Source organism: Pygocentrus nattereri, chromosome 7, assembly GCF_015220715.1.
Source record: "Pygocentrus nattereri isolate fPygNat1 chromosome 7, fPygNat1.pri, whole genome shotgun sequence".
NCBI lineage: Eukaryota > Metazoa > Chordata > Actinopteri > Characiformes > Serrasalmidae > Pygocentrus > Pygocentrus nattereri.
In genome coordinates, this window is record NC_051217.1 from 14,667,863 (window position 1) to 14,681,306 (window position 13,444).

The window sequence follows — 13,444 nt, forward strand, 5'->3', positions numbered from 1 at the left end:
TGCTTTAATATTTCAGGATTTTAAGAATGGCATAATTAGAGAATCATTGATGTTTTTCCTTCTTCTTCTTTTTTTTTGCTTTCTGTTACATTGTTTGTTTTTATCAGGCAAAGTTCTATCAACTTTCAAGACTTCCCATCCTGAAGAAACCCACACTTGAAAGCTCTGATGTCAACAACTACAGAGCGGTATTGCTTCATTCTTTCAAAAATTCTTGAATGTGCAGTCTATAATTAACTGTCTCTCTTTCTCGCATAGAACTAGCTCCAGGACCCCAACCAGTCTGGCTTCAAACCAGCACACTCAACAGGAATTGCTCTCATAGTAGTGACCGAGAAGTGTCCGAACAGCAGTCTCTTGCTGTCTTCAAACGCAGACTGAAGACACATCTCTTTACACAGTGCGTAAATGAGCATTGAATTAAGTATTGATTGCAATATATTGTGCTGCACTTATATTGTATTTTATTGTTTTGCTCTGTGTATTGTTGTTTATTGTAATGTCGTGTATTGTAGTGTATTATATTGTATTGTATTGCATAGAGTTGTGTTCAACTCTGTTCCTTTTTTCTGGGCATCAACAGTGACTTTTTGTTTCTAGCAGTATCTGACATATGTCTGACATATCTTCATGGATGGCAGGTCACCACCTGAAGCTCAGTCCTAGCAAAACTGAGCTGATATTCATCCCTGCAACTACAGGTCCTCATCATTATCTTGCCATCTCATTTAATAACTCTCTGATTGTTCCATCTTTAAAGGCAAGAAGTCTTGCTGTGATTCTGGATGGCCAGTTATCATTCTCGACTCACATCGCGAAGCTAACTTTGTCATGCAGATATCTCCTGCACAACATCCGTAGGATCTAACCCCTCCCCACCCGAGAGGCCGCCCAGGTGCTAGTGCAGTCTCTTGTCATCTCAAGGCTTGACTGCAGCTCACTCTTGGCTGGTCTTCCCATGCAGGCCATCAAGCCTCTGCAACTCATCCAGAATGCGGCAGCACAGCTTGTCTTCAATCTCACCAAGTTCAGCCACGTCACTCCATTGGCTGCACTCCCTTCACTTGCTTCCTGTAGCTGCACACATCAGATTTAAAACCCTAATACTTGCCTACAAAGCCAAAAATGGACCAGCCCCTACCTACTTGATGGCAATGGTGAAATCTCGAACTGTACCATGAGCCCTTCAAACTTCGAGTACAGCTTGGCTTGGCCCACCATCCTTCAAGGCGCGTGGAAGACAAGCGTCGAGAATGTTCTCCGTACTGGCACCCAAGTGGTGGAATGAACTCCCCCTGGCTGTCCGAACAGCAGTCTCTTGCTGTCTTCAAACGCAGACTGAAGACACATCTCTTTACACAGCACGTAAATGAGCATTGAATTAAGTATTGATTGCAATATATTGTGCTGCACTTATATATTGTATTTTATTTATATGACTTCCGGTTCCGGTTGAGAGTACGCTGTGCGCTTTGTTTGCTGCCGCTTCTCGCTGGATCTTCTTCTATTTTTTTTCTTTTTTCTCTTTTCTGTCTGTTATACTTTGCTGGACTTTACCTCGACTGCTCTGGATTTGGGTTTCTCTGGACACCTGTCTTGATCCGCTGCTGCAGCATTGCTTGCGCTGTGGTGACATTCCTGGCTTTTTGGTTGCACCGGCTGTTTCATCGACTGTTGTTGCTGCCTGCGAGCCTGCCTGCGAGCCCGCCTGCACGAACTACACATTCCTAACTTTTGGTTGCACCGGCAATTTCGTCGGCTATTGCTGCTAGCTGCGAGCCTGCCTGCACGAACCGCCCCTGTGGCTCTGATGTCGAGCGGGCGGCTAAATGGGCATGCGGTGTGTTTACTTTTGCCTTTCCTCGGATTATCATTTTTTGATCGGGCGATGGAGGAATTAACTGGTACTCCGCGCCTTTATCCTATATACTCATACTCCAGCGAGGACTTACGAAGGCTGCGTTCTTTCCGTCGGCTTGATGCTCCCACTTACAATCTTTGCTGCTCTATCAGCATCTCTAGACGACCCGATATATGGGTCATTCCATGGAAATGGCACATTTTGAGTCCTCATCTCCTCTTTAGGTGTATTTTATCTACTGGGTCACAAAAATCTATATTTTAACAGCTTTACACATACATTGAAATATCTCCTTTAATACAGTGTATTTTTTTTTATTTGATCTTTTTATGAGAACTTTGTTTATTTATTTATTTTTGCTGACACCACCTATTTTGTCATGTCCCTCATGGCCTTCAACGAAAGTATACTTAGAATATACCAAATACAACTATAAAAAAGTCCATATATTTTGATGTCAACCTAAACAACTGTCTGTGTTTAATTGTTTGTGATATTATTTTTCAAAATTAATTGATAATTATTTATTAAAATCACATTATTTAGTTCTGTACCTAAGTAACCCCTCAACCCCGTAACACAAATGAATCTCCCCCACAAAAACAATGGTATGATCCATATGATCCATATACATCAAGAAGTGACATCACTCAAGTCTTTTGGACAACAGGACAGCAAAGAAAGGCAAGTGGCTTCCTTCTATTATTTAATTTTGGTCATTTATCTTGTGATATTGTGGTCGCCAAACTCAGTGACTTAACACCGTCACATTAAAAAAAGATAGAAAACTATTACTTATAAAAAAAGTTTTTTTTATTTCAAAACTATATGCTAATTCTGAATCTCATGCATGCCATGTGCTCTCTCTCTGGTATACAGTATGTAGAGCAGTGGCCATTTTGTGCAAAAATCACAACCCCGTCACACTCAACCCCGTTACATGTTTGACTGTGAGGTATACATATCAATGATACATTTAAGCAAAAAATTTGAAAATGTCAAAGTCCAATTTGAACCATTCTAGTGGAATGACCCATATACATCGTGGCTGTAAACGTCAGACTTATCCAGCACCTCAGGCACTGTGTATCAATCATCCCGCAGTACGGATTACTGATCGTTGCTTTAGGCGACGCCCTGGAAGAGCGCATCGTGGAGTGAACCATAGGTTTCTACTGGAGGTCCCTCGTTCTACACCGTCGCATCAGTCTGCTCCTTCGATCTCGGCACAGCATCTATCTAACCTGGCGCTACTGAACTGTCGCACGCTCACAGCTAAGGCTGCATTAGTCAATGACCTTATCGACCAGCATCAGTTGGATCTAGTCTTTTTAACTGAAACGTGGCAGGTACCGGGTGACTTTTCTTACCTGAATGCTGCGTCTCCCCCTAATTTTAATTATCTGGCCTCACCTAAAAAAACAGGTAGAGGTGGGGGACTGGCGGTTTTATTCAGGGACAATTTTGAATTTACTTTGGGCAACCCACAAGATGTTTCCTCTTTTGAAGTCATGGTTCTCGAGGCTCCTGGGTGTATCTTCTTAATGATTTACCGCCCCCCGAAGAGTTCTCTGACTGAATTTTTGTCAGAATTTGGGGAGATCTTGGCGTTTGCCAGTTCACTCTCCTCTTCCATCATTGTTCTTGGCGATGTTCAATATCCACCTTGACTCTAACTCTTCTGCCTCTTCAGAATTTCTGTCATTGATAAGCTGTTTTGATCTAACTCAACACGTTGACTTTCCGACTCATAAGAAGGGTCATATTCTGGACATAATCTGTTCTACGGGTGGGATTATTACTAATATAACTGGACATTGTGTTGGTGTGTCTGACCATATACTAATCAATGCCTCTTTCTCTCCACCTGTTCCTAAACCTCACTCAAAATACTAGTACTTACTTATCGTAATGTTAAGGCTATTGATTGTCCTTCTCTGTTGGCCTCTTTGGAAACGTTTAATTTTGCCCATCTTAGTTCAATGCAATCCACTGATGATGCTGTATCATTCTATAACTATACTCTACGTGCTTGTCTTAACACCTTGGCCCCGATGAAAACTAGATCTGTGCCTTCTACTCATAGATCGCCTTGGTTTACTCCTGCTCTCCGCAATATGAAAACAGCTGGAAGACGTCTAGAACGTCTTTTTAAGAAATCCGGGTTGCAGGTTCACTATCTAGCTTACACTGATCATCTGGCCTCATACAAAGTAGCACTAAACAATGCTCGTGCATCATACTACGCGGATGTTTTCAGTGCTGCTGGTCAGAATCCCAAGCTTCTGTTTTCAGTGGTAAATAAGCTTCTGCGACCCCCATCAACTCCAAATACTGCCTCAACTGATCTATGTAATGCCTTTCTGAAATTCTACGGTAACAAGGTGTCAACCATCTATAAAGACCTGTTAAATACCCCTGCTGACTGCCATGGGCCTATTGTCTTCTCTCCAACTCTGTCACTTTCTTTTTCAAATTTCTCTCTGACTGACTCAACTTCTATTGTCAATATTATAGCTAACTCTAAGACTTCATCCTCTCGACTGGACCCTATTCCTACCCATCTTCTTCAACGCTGTGTCTCTATCTTTTCCGAACCAATATGCCACTTGGTTAATCTTTCACTCACTTCTGGATATGTTCCTGTGTCTTTAAAAACAGCAGCTGTCACACCTATTATTAAGAAACCTGACTCGGATCTAACAATTTTGAGCAATTACAGGCCTATTTCAAATCTCCCATTCATCTCTAAAGTTCTAGAAAAGGTCGTGGCTTCCCAGCTGCTTGATTTTTTGAGCACTAATGATTTATTTGAAAAATTTCAATCTGGTTTTCGTTTGCATCATAGCACCGAGACTGCTCTTCTCTGTGTCCTAAATGACCTTCTCCTTTCCGCGGATACAGGTTGCATCTCCATTCTTTTGCTTCTTGATCTCACTGCTGCTTTCGACACAGTAAATCACAATGTTCTTTTAACTAGGCTCACTGAGATTAGTCTCTCTGGAACCGTACTATCCTGGTTCCACTCGTATCTGACTAACAGGCTTCAGGTTATTTCAATTGGGAACCATATGTCTGACACAGTGCCCATTGAATATGGTGTCCCTCAGGGTTCCGTCCTTGGTCCCCTCCTTTTTATAATCTATATTCTCCCCCTCGGTTATATTTTTCGTAGTCACAATTTACATTTTCATTGCTATGCTGATGATACTCAGATCTATCTCAGCTTCAAACCAGCAGCACTGTTTCCCCCACCCCAGTTAAATAGATGTCTTATTGACCTGAACTCCTGGCTTAGGGCAAATTTTCTTTCTTTAAATGCACACAAAACCGAGTTTATAGTTACTGGCTCCAAGTCCACTGTTAACGCTCTCAAAAATCTTGCTCTCACTGTAAATGATATTACAATCACTCCATCTGTCACTGTCCGAAACCTAGGTGTTCTTTTTGACCCTTCTTTGTCTTTTGAACCGCACATCAAGTCTCTGTTTAGGTTGGCATTTTTCCACCTTCGCAATATTTCACGTATCCGTCCTTTACTGTCCCCGGCTGCAGCTGAGTCTCTGGTCCATGCTTTTGTTACTTCTCGCCTGGACTATTGTAACTCATTGCTCTATGGGCTCCCCGCTAAGTCACTTAGGTTGTTACAAATAGTGCAAAATTCTGCAGCATGGATTCTCACATACACTAAAAAATCTGAGCACATTACTCCTGTTCTTCAGAGACTTCATTGGCTGCCCATTACTTTACGTATTCACTATAAAATTTTACTTCTCACATTCAAGGCACTTCATGGCCTGGCTCCTGCATACTTACTCGACCTTCTAATACCCTACAAGCCCACTCGTAACCTCAGGTCTTCGGAAGCAGGCCTTCTAGTGGTCCCTAGGTTCAGGCTCAGCTCTATGGGTGGTCGTTCCTTCAGTGTTGCGGCCCCCTTGCTCTGGAACTCTCTGCCTCTCTCTCTTCGCTCTACCTCTTCTCTTTCTCACTTCAAATCTTTATTGAAATCTCATCTTTTTCTCCTTCATTTTTCTCCTGCATCTTCCTCGGGCCTTGTGTAATGTGACATGCATTTTGTAAAGCGACCTTGGGTTTTGTGTAAAGGCGCTATATAAGTTTAACTTAATAATAATAATAATAATAATAATAATAATAATAATAATAATAATAATATTATTATTGTTTTGCACTGTGTATTGTAGTGTATTCCTGTTCCTGTATTCTGTTCCTTTTTTTCTGGCCATCAACCGTGACTTTTTGTTTCTAGCAGAATCTGAGCTCAGGACTGTCTCTAACCTATTGGTAACTAGCAAAGATAATTTCTCAACATAAACAAAGCACTTCTCTGGATATGAGCGTCAGGGGCCTCACCCTGGAGCCAGATCTGGGGGACGGGCTCCTCGGCGAGCGCCTGGTGGCTGGGCCTTTACCCATGGGTCCTGGCCAGGCTCAGCCTCAATGAGCTACATGGGACCACCCTCCCATGGACCCACCACCTGTGGGAGAGGTGCTTATGAGGGTCCAGTGCAATGTGGATCGGGTGGCGGCCGGGGCCTTGGCGTTCTGATCCTTGGCTACTGAAACTGGCTCTCAGAACGTGTAAATCTTTATATCACATTTAAAAAGTAACTGCACATTTTACAGGTTAATTAAAAAGATTCTGGGTGATGATCTGTCAGAGTATACAGCTCTACAGTGAACTGCTCTGAGCCCCAGATCTTTACATGCCCAGCCAACTTCTTCCCAACTGTACTACTGTAGAATGGAAGGAAAATATATATTTCTGCTTGTAAATTTCCACCAGGTGCATGATGGGGATTAATCTAAAAAAATCTAGCTGCAGTCTTATAAATAGTGACACCGCAAGATTTCCTGTCTTTGCAAAATCATAGTCTGTGACTAAAAATTGTGACACTGTTTAGATGTGAGAGGGTGTCAGACTTTAGTTTTTCAAAAGTGTCTTCTAGTATATGACTAGCATTAAATGTTTGTCTACGTTATGCTCTTGGGGAAATTTTGATAGGCCGGCCACTTCTGGGAAGATTGACCACTATTCAGAGTTTTCTCCATTTGGAAATAATAGCTCTTACTGTGGTTCTCTGGAGCCACAGGGCCTTAGTAATTGCTTTGTAACTGAAACTGCTGTTCAGACTGATATATTAAATGATACTGATATAACTTCCAGAATTTATTTTGATTGTGGCATAGTACGCTGCTTCTATGTAAGTGATCCCAGTTTTCAACTTCGTCTAGTTGGTTGATTGAGTAACTAAGGGGTCAATTACTTTTTTACACAGAGCCAACTGTTTCTTTTTTTTCTTCAATAAAATCAGCATTTAAAAAAATCATGTAAAAGCTATATTTTGTGTTTACTCCTGTTGTCTTTGCATTAAACTGAATTTGGTTGGAAGATCTGTAATAACTATGCAAAAAAAACAGTAGAAGTCAGGAGAAATCAAACACTTTTTTTCATGACACCGTACATCTGGTTTCTTGTGTTTGTCTATATAAACTTGTGGTTCTCAAACTGGTCCTCACGGAACCCGGACAGACCAGTTTTGCTCGGTCGCTATGGATTGGGAGCTGGGATCTAACAAATATGCAGACCATCAGGGAGACCCTGAAAGCTGGTTTGAGAGCCAATGATATAAATCCTTTTGTATAATCCATTAATATTAATATATAAATAATCCATTGTATTATAAATAACACAAGACTAAACAATCATGCATGCACGTGATATACATTTGATTTTATTTATTTGCTGTTTATCATAACTAATTTTGTAAAACATTGCCTTTCTTGAACATCTTTGGACATATCATAAACATGCCAGTTGGAAACAGAAATTGAAATGATTTATTTAATGCTTTATTTCAAAATAAACCCATGGAGAAAAGAAATGCCTTTAGAATAAAGCTTACAATAAAAATCACATAAATCAAAATTTTTGTTAATACCAGAAATTCAGATGCCAAGGTCAAATGTATCATAGATCTGAAAAACTACAGAAGTTACAAACTAAAGGCAACTTTGTACCCCATAAAATGCAGCAAATGAGTATGTTAACAGCTGTGATTCAACTCACACTTTTTGGTTTAGAGCAAAGTTCTTAGAACTCTGTAAGACAGTCACTTTAATCTTAATAATACATCATAAATCGTACATAGCATCAACAATATATCACTAACAGGACAAAAAGTTGTATCTCCATTTGCAAACAACAGCTGTCCTTTACATTGTGTTCATAATTAATAGACCAACATAGATCTACATAGATATGTAAATGGTTACAGACACACATACACCTGAAGCTGTCCCAAACCGTTTCATAGAGACACACAGACCGAGAGATCACAGAAGAAAGACAAAATTAAAACATGGCAGCTTTAAAACTGCCAAAGAATCATTGCAAAATTTGCTTGTTTAATCCATGATTGTTTAATGCTTATGTACCACGTTTTAGGAGTGGAGAGGGTTTAGGGCTTTTAGGTGGATCTGTGTAATATATACAATCTGATCCTTGCTCTGGAGTATGCACTGAGAAGAATATTGAGTTGAATTTCATTCTGGAATGGATGGACAACAGGGTCAACCACAATCACAATGTTCCTCTCTAGGCCAGAGAATCTGCGGATGGTGTCTAACACAATCTTATTCTGATCCACCTCTCCTACAGTGCCAAATACGACAGGTATCCCCTCCCATGTAACTCTGTACCCTCTTTTATTGACATTTTCTAAAGTTGAATACAGAACAGCAATATCCCTTGCAGTGTGCCCTTTTTGCAAAAGACTCTTGACAATTCGGGCTACTTCTGGCTCCACTGATTCGCGTTTAGTCAAAGTGACAATCTCCCCTCTAAAATCATGGGTCAGCTTTATACTCTCTCTCATATTTTGGAGATGTTTTGCTTCATCAGTTTTTGATTTGTCTGCAATTCTGCCAATTAGATCTGACATAGCATCAAATACTTCTTTGGAATTGCGTACAACTTCAGAAAGGTAAGCTTTTTCTTGAGAAGTTAGAGGTGGCAGACCATTTGTACTTGTGTGACTTCTCTGAAAATAGTCCACAAAGATCCAGAAAAAGCCATGCTTTCCTTGCATTAGCCTTTCAGCCTTCTTGTACCAGTCACCATCCTCCACTCGAAAGTTCTGTCCTTCATCCACAATGATGTGTTTAATGCTGGTGAAATTCTCCACAGCCTTCATCATGAAGCTGCTTCTTGTCTCACATAAGCAAATAGATTTTTTCCTGAGGAAAGAAGAAGGTTTTTCTGTGTAAATACCTGCATTGGTAAAAAAAAAATAAAAAAATCCTGTCAAAATGAATGAACTAATTCCCATTGCAACTCACCTTACAAAGTCTCTCAATCCCACGTTTTCACAGAGATACAGGATATCCTTTATCTCACAGCTCTCAGATTTTTGTATCCTCTGTATTTTCTCCATGGCAATCAGGGTCTTTCCTGACCCAGGAGGCCCATGGATGAACAGACGTTTGATGCCCGTGTAGCCACATAGGATGGAAAACTGCTCCTCTGTTAACAGATTGAAAAACTCGCAGCCGAGTGTGTCGCTCAGTGGTGACGTGAAACTCAACACAACTATAGCTAGGGACTGCAGTAAGGCCACTACTTCCTGAACATCACCCAAAATGTAACTCTCTGGATATGGAGGCCCACCATCGGCCTCATTTAGTATCAGCTCTCCTGTCTGACAGTCCACCAGATGGGGGATCACACAAAGTCTTTCTGTATATCCTCCTAGATTCACCAGCTTCTGCTTGATATTAAACGCTGTTTTGCTAACATACTGCCAGAGTTCAGGAATTCCACTTTCAACCCATGAGAACAGTGTGGGATAATGGTCAGTAGTGACCAACAGGGCTTCACAGATGACAGCCTTGTTTCGTGGTAAGTTGACATCAACAGCCCAGCTTGTAGACATGACTAAAATTCCAGGTCCATTCTTTGACAGAATGGGGTGAAGATTTAACAAGCTCGGGTACTTCACAAAAACGTCCTGTGGGATGAACTCACGCTTTATGGTGATTTTTTCCCCCTGAACTAAATAAAAAGTAAGCACACAAAACAATATTATTCAAATAAGCACAAATTCTTCAAATTACACTCTAAACATGAACTACAGTGACCATGTAAATAACTTACCAGAGAATATTTTCTCCTGGAGCTTTGCAATGTTTTGAGTGCTGTAGACAGGTCTGCACTGAGGGGGGGAATCCTTTAGACTTAACACACTCTCAAAACGTTTGATCAGGTCATGATCTGTAAAATGACCACACAAAGCAGACATTAATTCAAAACATTCTAATTTCATCATAAAACTGGTGAAAAATAATAACTTGAATGTACCTGGATCAGAAAGTTGCATTTTCCCCAACCAACTGCTTGCATCTATTCTTGCGATTTTATCCCCCTCAACATGCCAGCATTTTGGATCCTCTTCAAACACGGCACAGCAAAAGGCGTGGACTTTTAATGCAATAATATATCGAGGTTCCTCAATGCTGCCGTTCTCAACTCTGAAAACTTTAGAATCCACGGACCAGGCCATTTTTTTCACACAGTCTAAGACATGAACAGCCCGAGCCCTTACTCTTCTACAAATGTCTAGGACCATCTGTTCTATATCCTGGCTGTTCATTCCCTGACCACAGCCAACGACTTTTTTGGTTTTGTCATCAACCCCAATGAACAGGAATCCCCCTTTAGTGTTTGCAAATGCTGAAAGGTACTTAGGAAGGTTCTCCTTTAGCCTCTTCCCCAGATGTGTTTCACTGTCAAAGCTTTTGAACTCAACATTTACACTTTCACCAAAATCTAATACCTGATTGAGCTGTGCCACCTCATCATCATAAAAATCTTCAGCTTTCTGTGGCAGCTTTGGTCTCTTTGCACAACGTGCAAAATAGGAAGGACCTTTGTGTTTCTTCTTTATGAAGTCTAAAACTCCATTAGGAATAATGGAAGGAGTGGACGTTCCTGATCTCTCCCTTAGGCCACTGTCGATACTACAGAGCTTTGCTCTTTGAGTGTCCGAACACCATGACTTCACAAAGAGCTGTAATGTATTACCATGTGTTGTGAATTCAATAAAATCCTCAATAACTGAGGGATGCAGCAACTTGGTCAAATGCTCCTCTACATCCGCCCCGAGACCCATAGTTTCGTAATCATAGTCTTTATTTTCAAACCCTGCTGAAAGGATTCCACCCCCAGAGTTTAACAGAGCACATACGTGCTGCAAAATCGCATCTTTTTGTTGCTCCTTCTTAGTTTTGTTCATACATCTTCTAGGCTGCTCTCCAAATGTACAAGTTTCGATCCAAAAGTGTTGATCATATAATCTCCTGCTTCTTGCCAATGGAGCAGGTTTGGAAAGAGCCATTCCCTCGGTGGTTAGCAACCTTTGCAATGAAAGAGGAACGGTTTACTTTACAGTATCCAATACAGATGAAGACAGTAGTAGCAGCCAACTCAAAACCTGAATTTTATCCATATTCTATCCATTTTTAGAAATGGCAGTTTGTCATACACTCTTAAAAATAAGCTTTATCAAGGGTTCTACAGTAAGGGCAGTGGTTCTATTTAGAAGCATTCCATGCTTAAATGGCTCTGTGTGCAGTGAGATGATCTCAAATTAAGAAAACTGTTACATATGAGGCTGCACAATGGTGCACTACCGCCTCACAGCAAGAAGGGCCTGGGTTCAGTTCCCCAGCCGGACAACCAGGGTCTTTCTTGTGTGGAGTTTGCATGTTCTTCCTGCATCTCTGTGGGTTTCCTCCCACAGTCCAACCACATGCAGTCAGACCAACTGGAGATACTAAATTGCCCCTAGGCGTGTGTTGGTGTGGATGGGATTGTGTATGTCTATGTGTCTGACCTGTGATGGACTGGTGACTGTCCAGGGTGTTTCCTGCCTGCTGCACAATGACTGCTGGAATAGTCTCCAGTACCCCATGCGACCAAAGAGGCTAAGTGGCTTAGAAGATTTATGAAGGGTTGCATATATTTGGTTCTGTATAGATTCTTTTTGAAACTTTTGGTGCTTTATAGAATCATTTTCAAAAAGGTTCACTCTTAAAAAGATGGTTCATTAATAAAGACATCGGTTCTACTTAGAACCATAAATTCTACATAGAATCATTTCATGCTTAAATGGTTCTGAATATGGTCAAACGGTTCTTCAGATTGACGGAGAAAGTGTTGCATATGGTTGGTTCTATTTTTGAAAATGTAACAACAGTGGGACACCTTGGTGCTACATAGAATCATTCTCTAAAAGGTTCCCTCTTGAAAAGGTGGTTCTTCAAGTGTTCATCAGGATAGGCAGTGGCTCTGTTTAGAACCAAGAATTCTATATAGAAACATTTTATTTTTGGTTTTATGTAGAAAATGTTCTATAAAACACCAGAATAGATTCTTTTACTGTGATGATATGGTCAAGCTTGTATTAATGGCAGAAGCCATTAAGAAACTCCTCTATATAGGACCACATACAACACATTCTTCATCAATCTGAAGACCTATTTCACCATACAAAGTGTGCACATAAGCATGAAATGGTTCTATACAGAACCTGTGGTTCTAAACAGAATCACTGCCTTTAAAGAACCCTTAAACAGCCCTATTTTTAAGTGTTCAGTGTCAAAAACCACACTAGCAAGGCTGGCTTTAGATTACTTAGATGACTTGCTTTATTTACATCTTAACGACAGAATTATGCTGAAGGTAAAGTGAAAAACTCTTAAGTCTAACAGGACACACACGAACAGCAGCACATTATGTACTCAGTAGTTTATTGAGCAGACGTAGACTGTTGTTCAGACGAATGACTAACAACCAGGAAAGATTTAAAGTCGTCTTACCGGTGGCTGTTCGACAGGAAAACGACAAATCAAGTTTACTGTTATCCTCCTGGCGACAGAAACAGTTTATACACCTTTCTCTCCAACGACGTGGACCGACGGCACGTAGATGAATCAGTTCTTGAACCAGTTCTTTAATCGGTCGAACCGACTCCCCACTCAGTTCATACCCGCAGTCTAACGACGTCTGATTTCGAATAACTTTTCACAGTTTAACTAGATAAAAATCACAACATAAAACATTAAACATTAATAACAACCCGTTCAAATGTAATAACGTCTTCCCTCTGCATATAGCTCTGAATCAAATACCACGAGGCTGGATTTTAATTCTTACTCGCCGGCTTCTTACCGAATTTTCCCGTTCCACCTTAAATGGTGCAGCGGTAACAGTCCGGCGCCTCTGGCTTTAGGCACAGCAACGTAACTGCAGCACTATTTAATCCGTTTATTTTCAAGGAAAGAGTCGGTTTGAACTGAAGAATAACTGTTTCGTCGTCGTCCCGCCAGAATTTCATAGTTCCTCCTCTGCCTCGCCTGCAGGCTCGCGAAATCTGTGTGGCGTTCCCTGCTGGTTCGGAGAGGATTTGAAGAGAAAATCATAGAAATCAAAGTTCACCCATTTTGCTGTACAGTACTGCGTGTGCTGCTTTGGAAGGATCTCTACTGCTTTTAGCGTCTTAA

The 13,444-nt window shown here is 40.9% G+C and overlaps 1 protein-coding gene across 1 annotated transcript; it reads right to left on the reverse strand.

Annotated features, from left to right (window-relative positions):
* Positions 1-7,673: 7,673 nt before the first annotated feature.
* On the reverse strand, positions 7,674-13,259 carry LOC108410396 (schlafen family member 13). The gene is made up of 6 exons (XM_017685317.2): positions 13,113-13,259; positions 12,761-12,976; positions 10,242-11,296; positions 10,038-10,154; positions 9,224-9,935; positions 7,674-9,121 (listed from the first exon to the last, which is right to left on the reverse strand). Exons 3-6 carry the CDS (start codon positions 11,275-11,277, stop codon positions 8,353-8,355), a joined length of 2,634 nt encoding a protein of 877 aa, XP_017540806.2. The 5' UTR covers positions 11,278-11,296; positions 12,761-12,976; positions 13,113-13,259; the 3' UTR covers positions 7,674-8,352.
* Between the last annotated feature and the right edge of the window lie 185 nt (positions 13,260-13,444).

Bases quoted from the DNA above. Each gene is read 5' to 3' on its own strand.
- LOC108410396 (XM_017685317.2), bottom strand. From the start codon at position 11,277: ATGGCTCTTTCCAAACCTGCTCCATTGGCAAGAAGCAGGAGATTATAT. The intron at 10,155-10,241 runs GTACATTCAAGT...GTCATTTTACAG, and splicing joins AATGCAACTTTCTGATCCAG to ATCATGACCTGATCAAACGT. The intron at 9,122-9,223 runs GTGAGTTGCAAT...TTCTTTCCTCAG, and splicing joins GGATTGAGAGACTTTGTAAG to GAAAAAATCTATTTGCTTAT.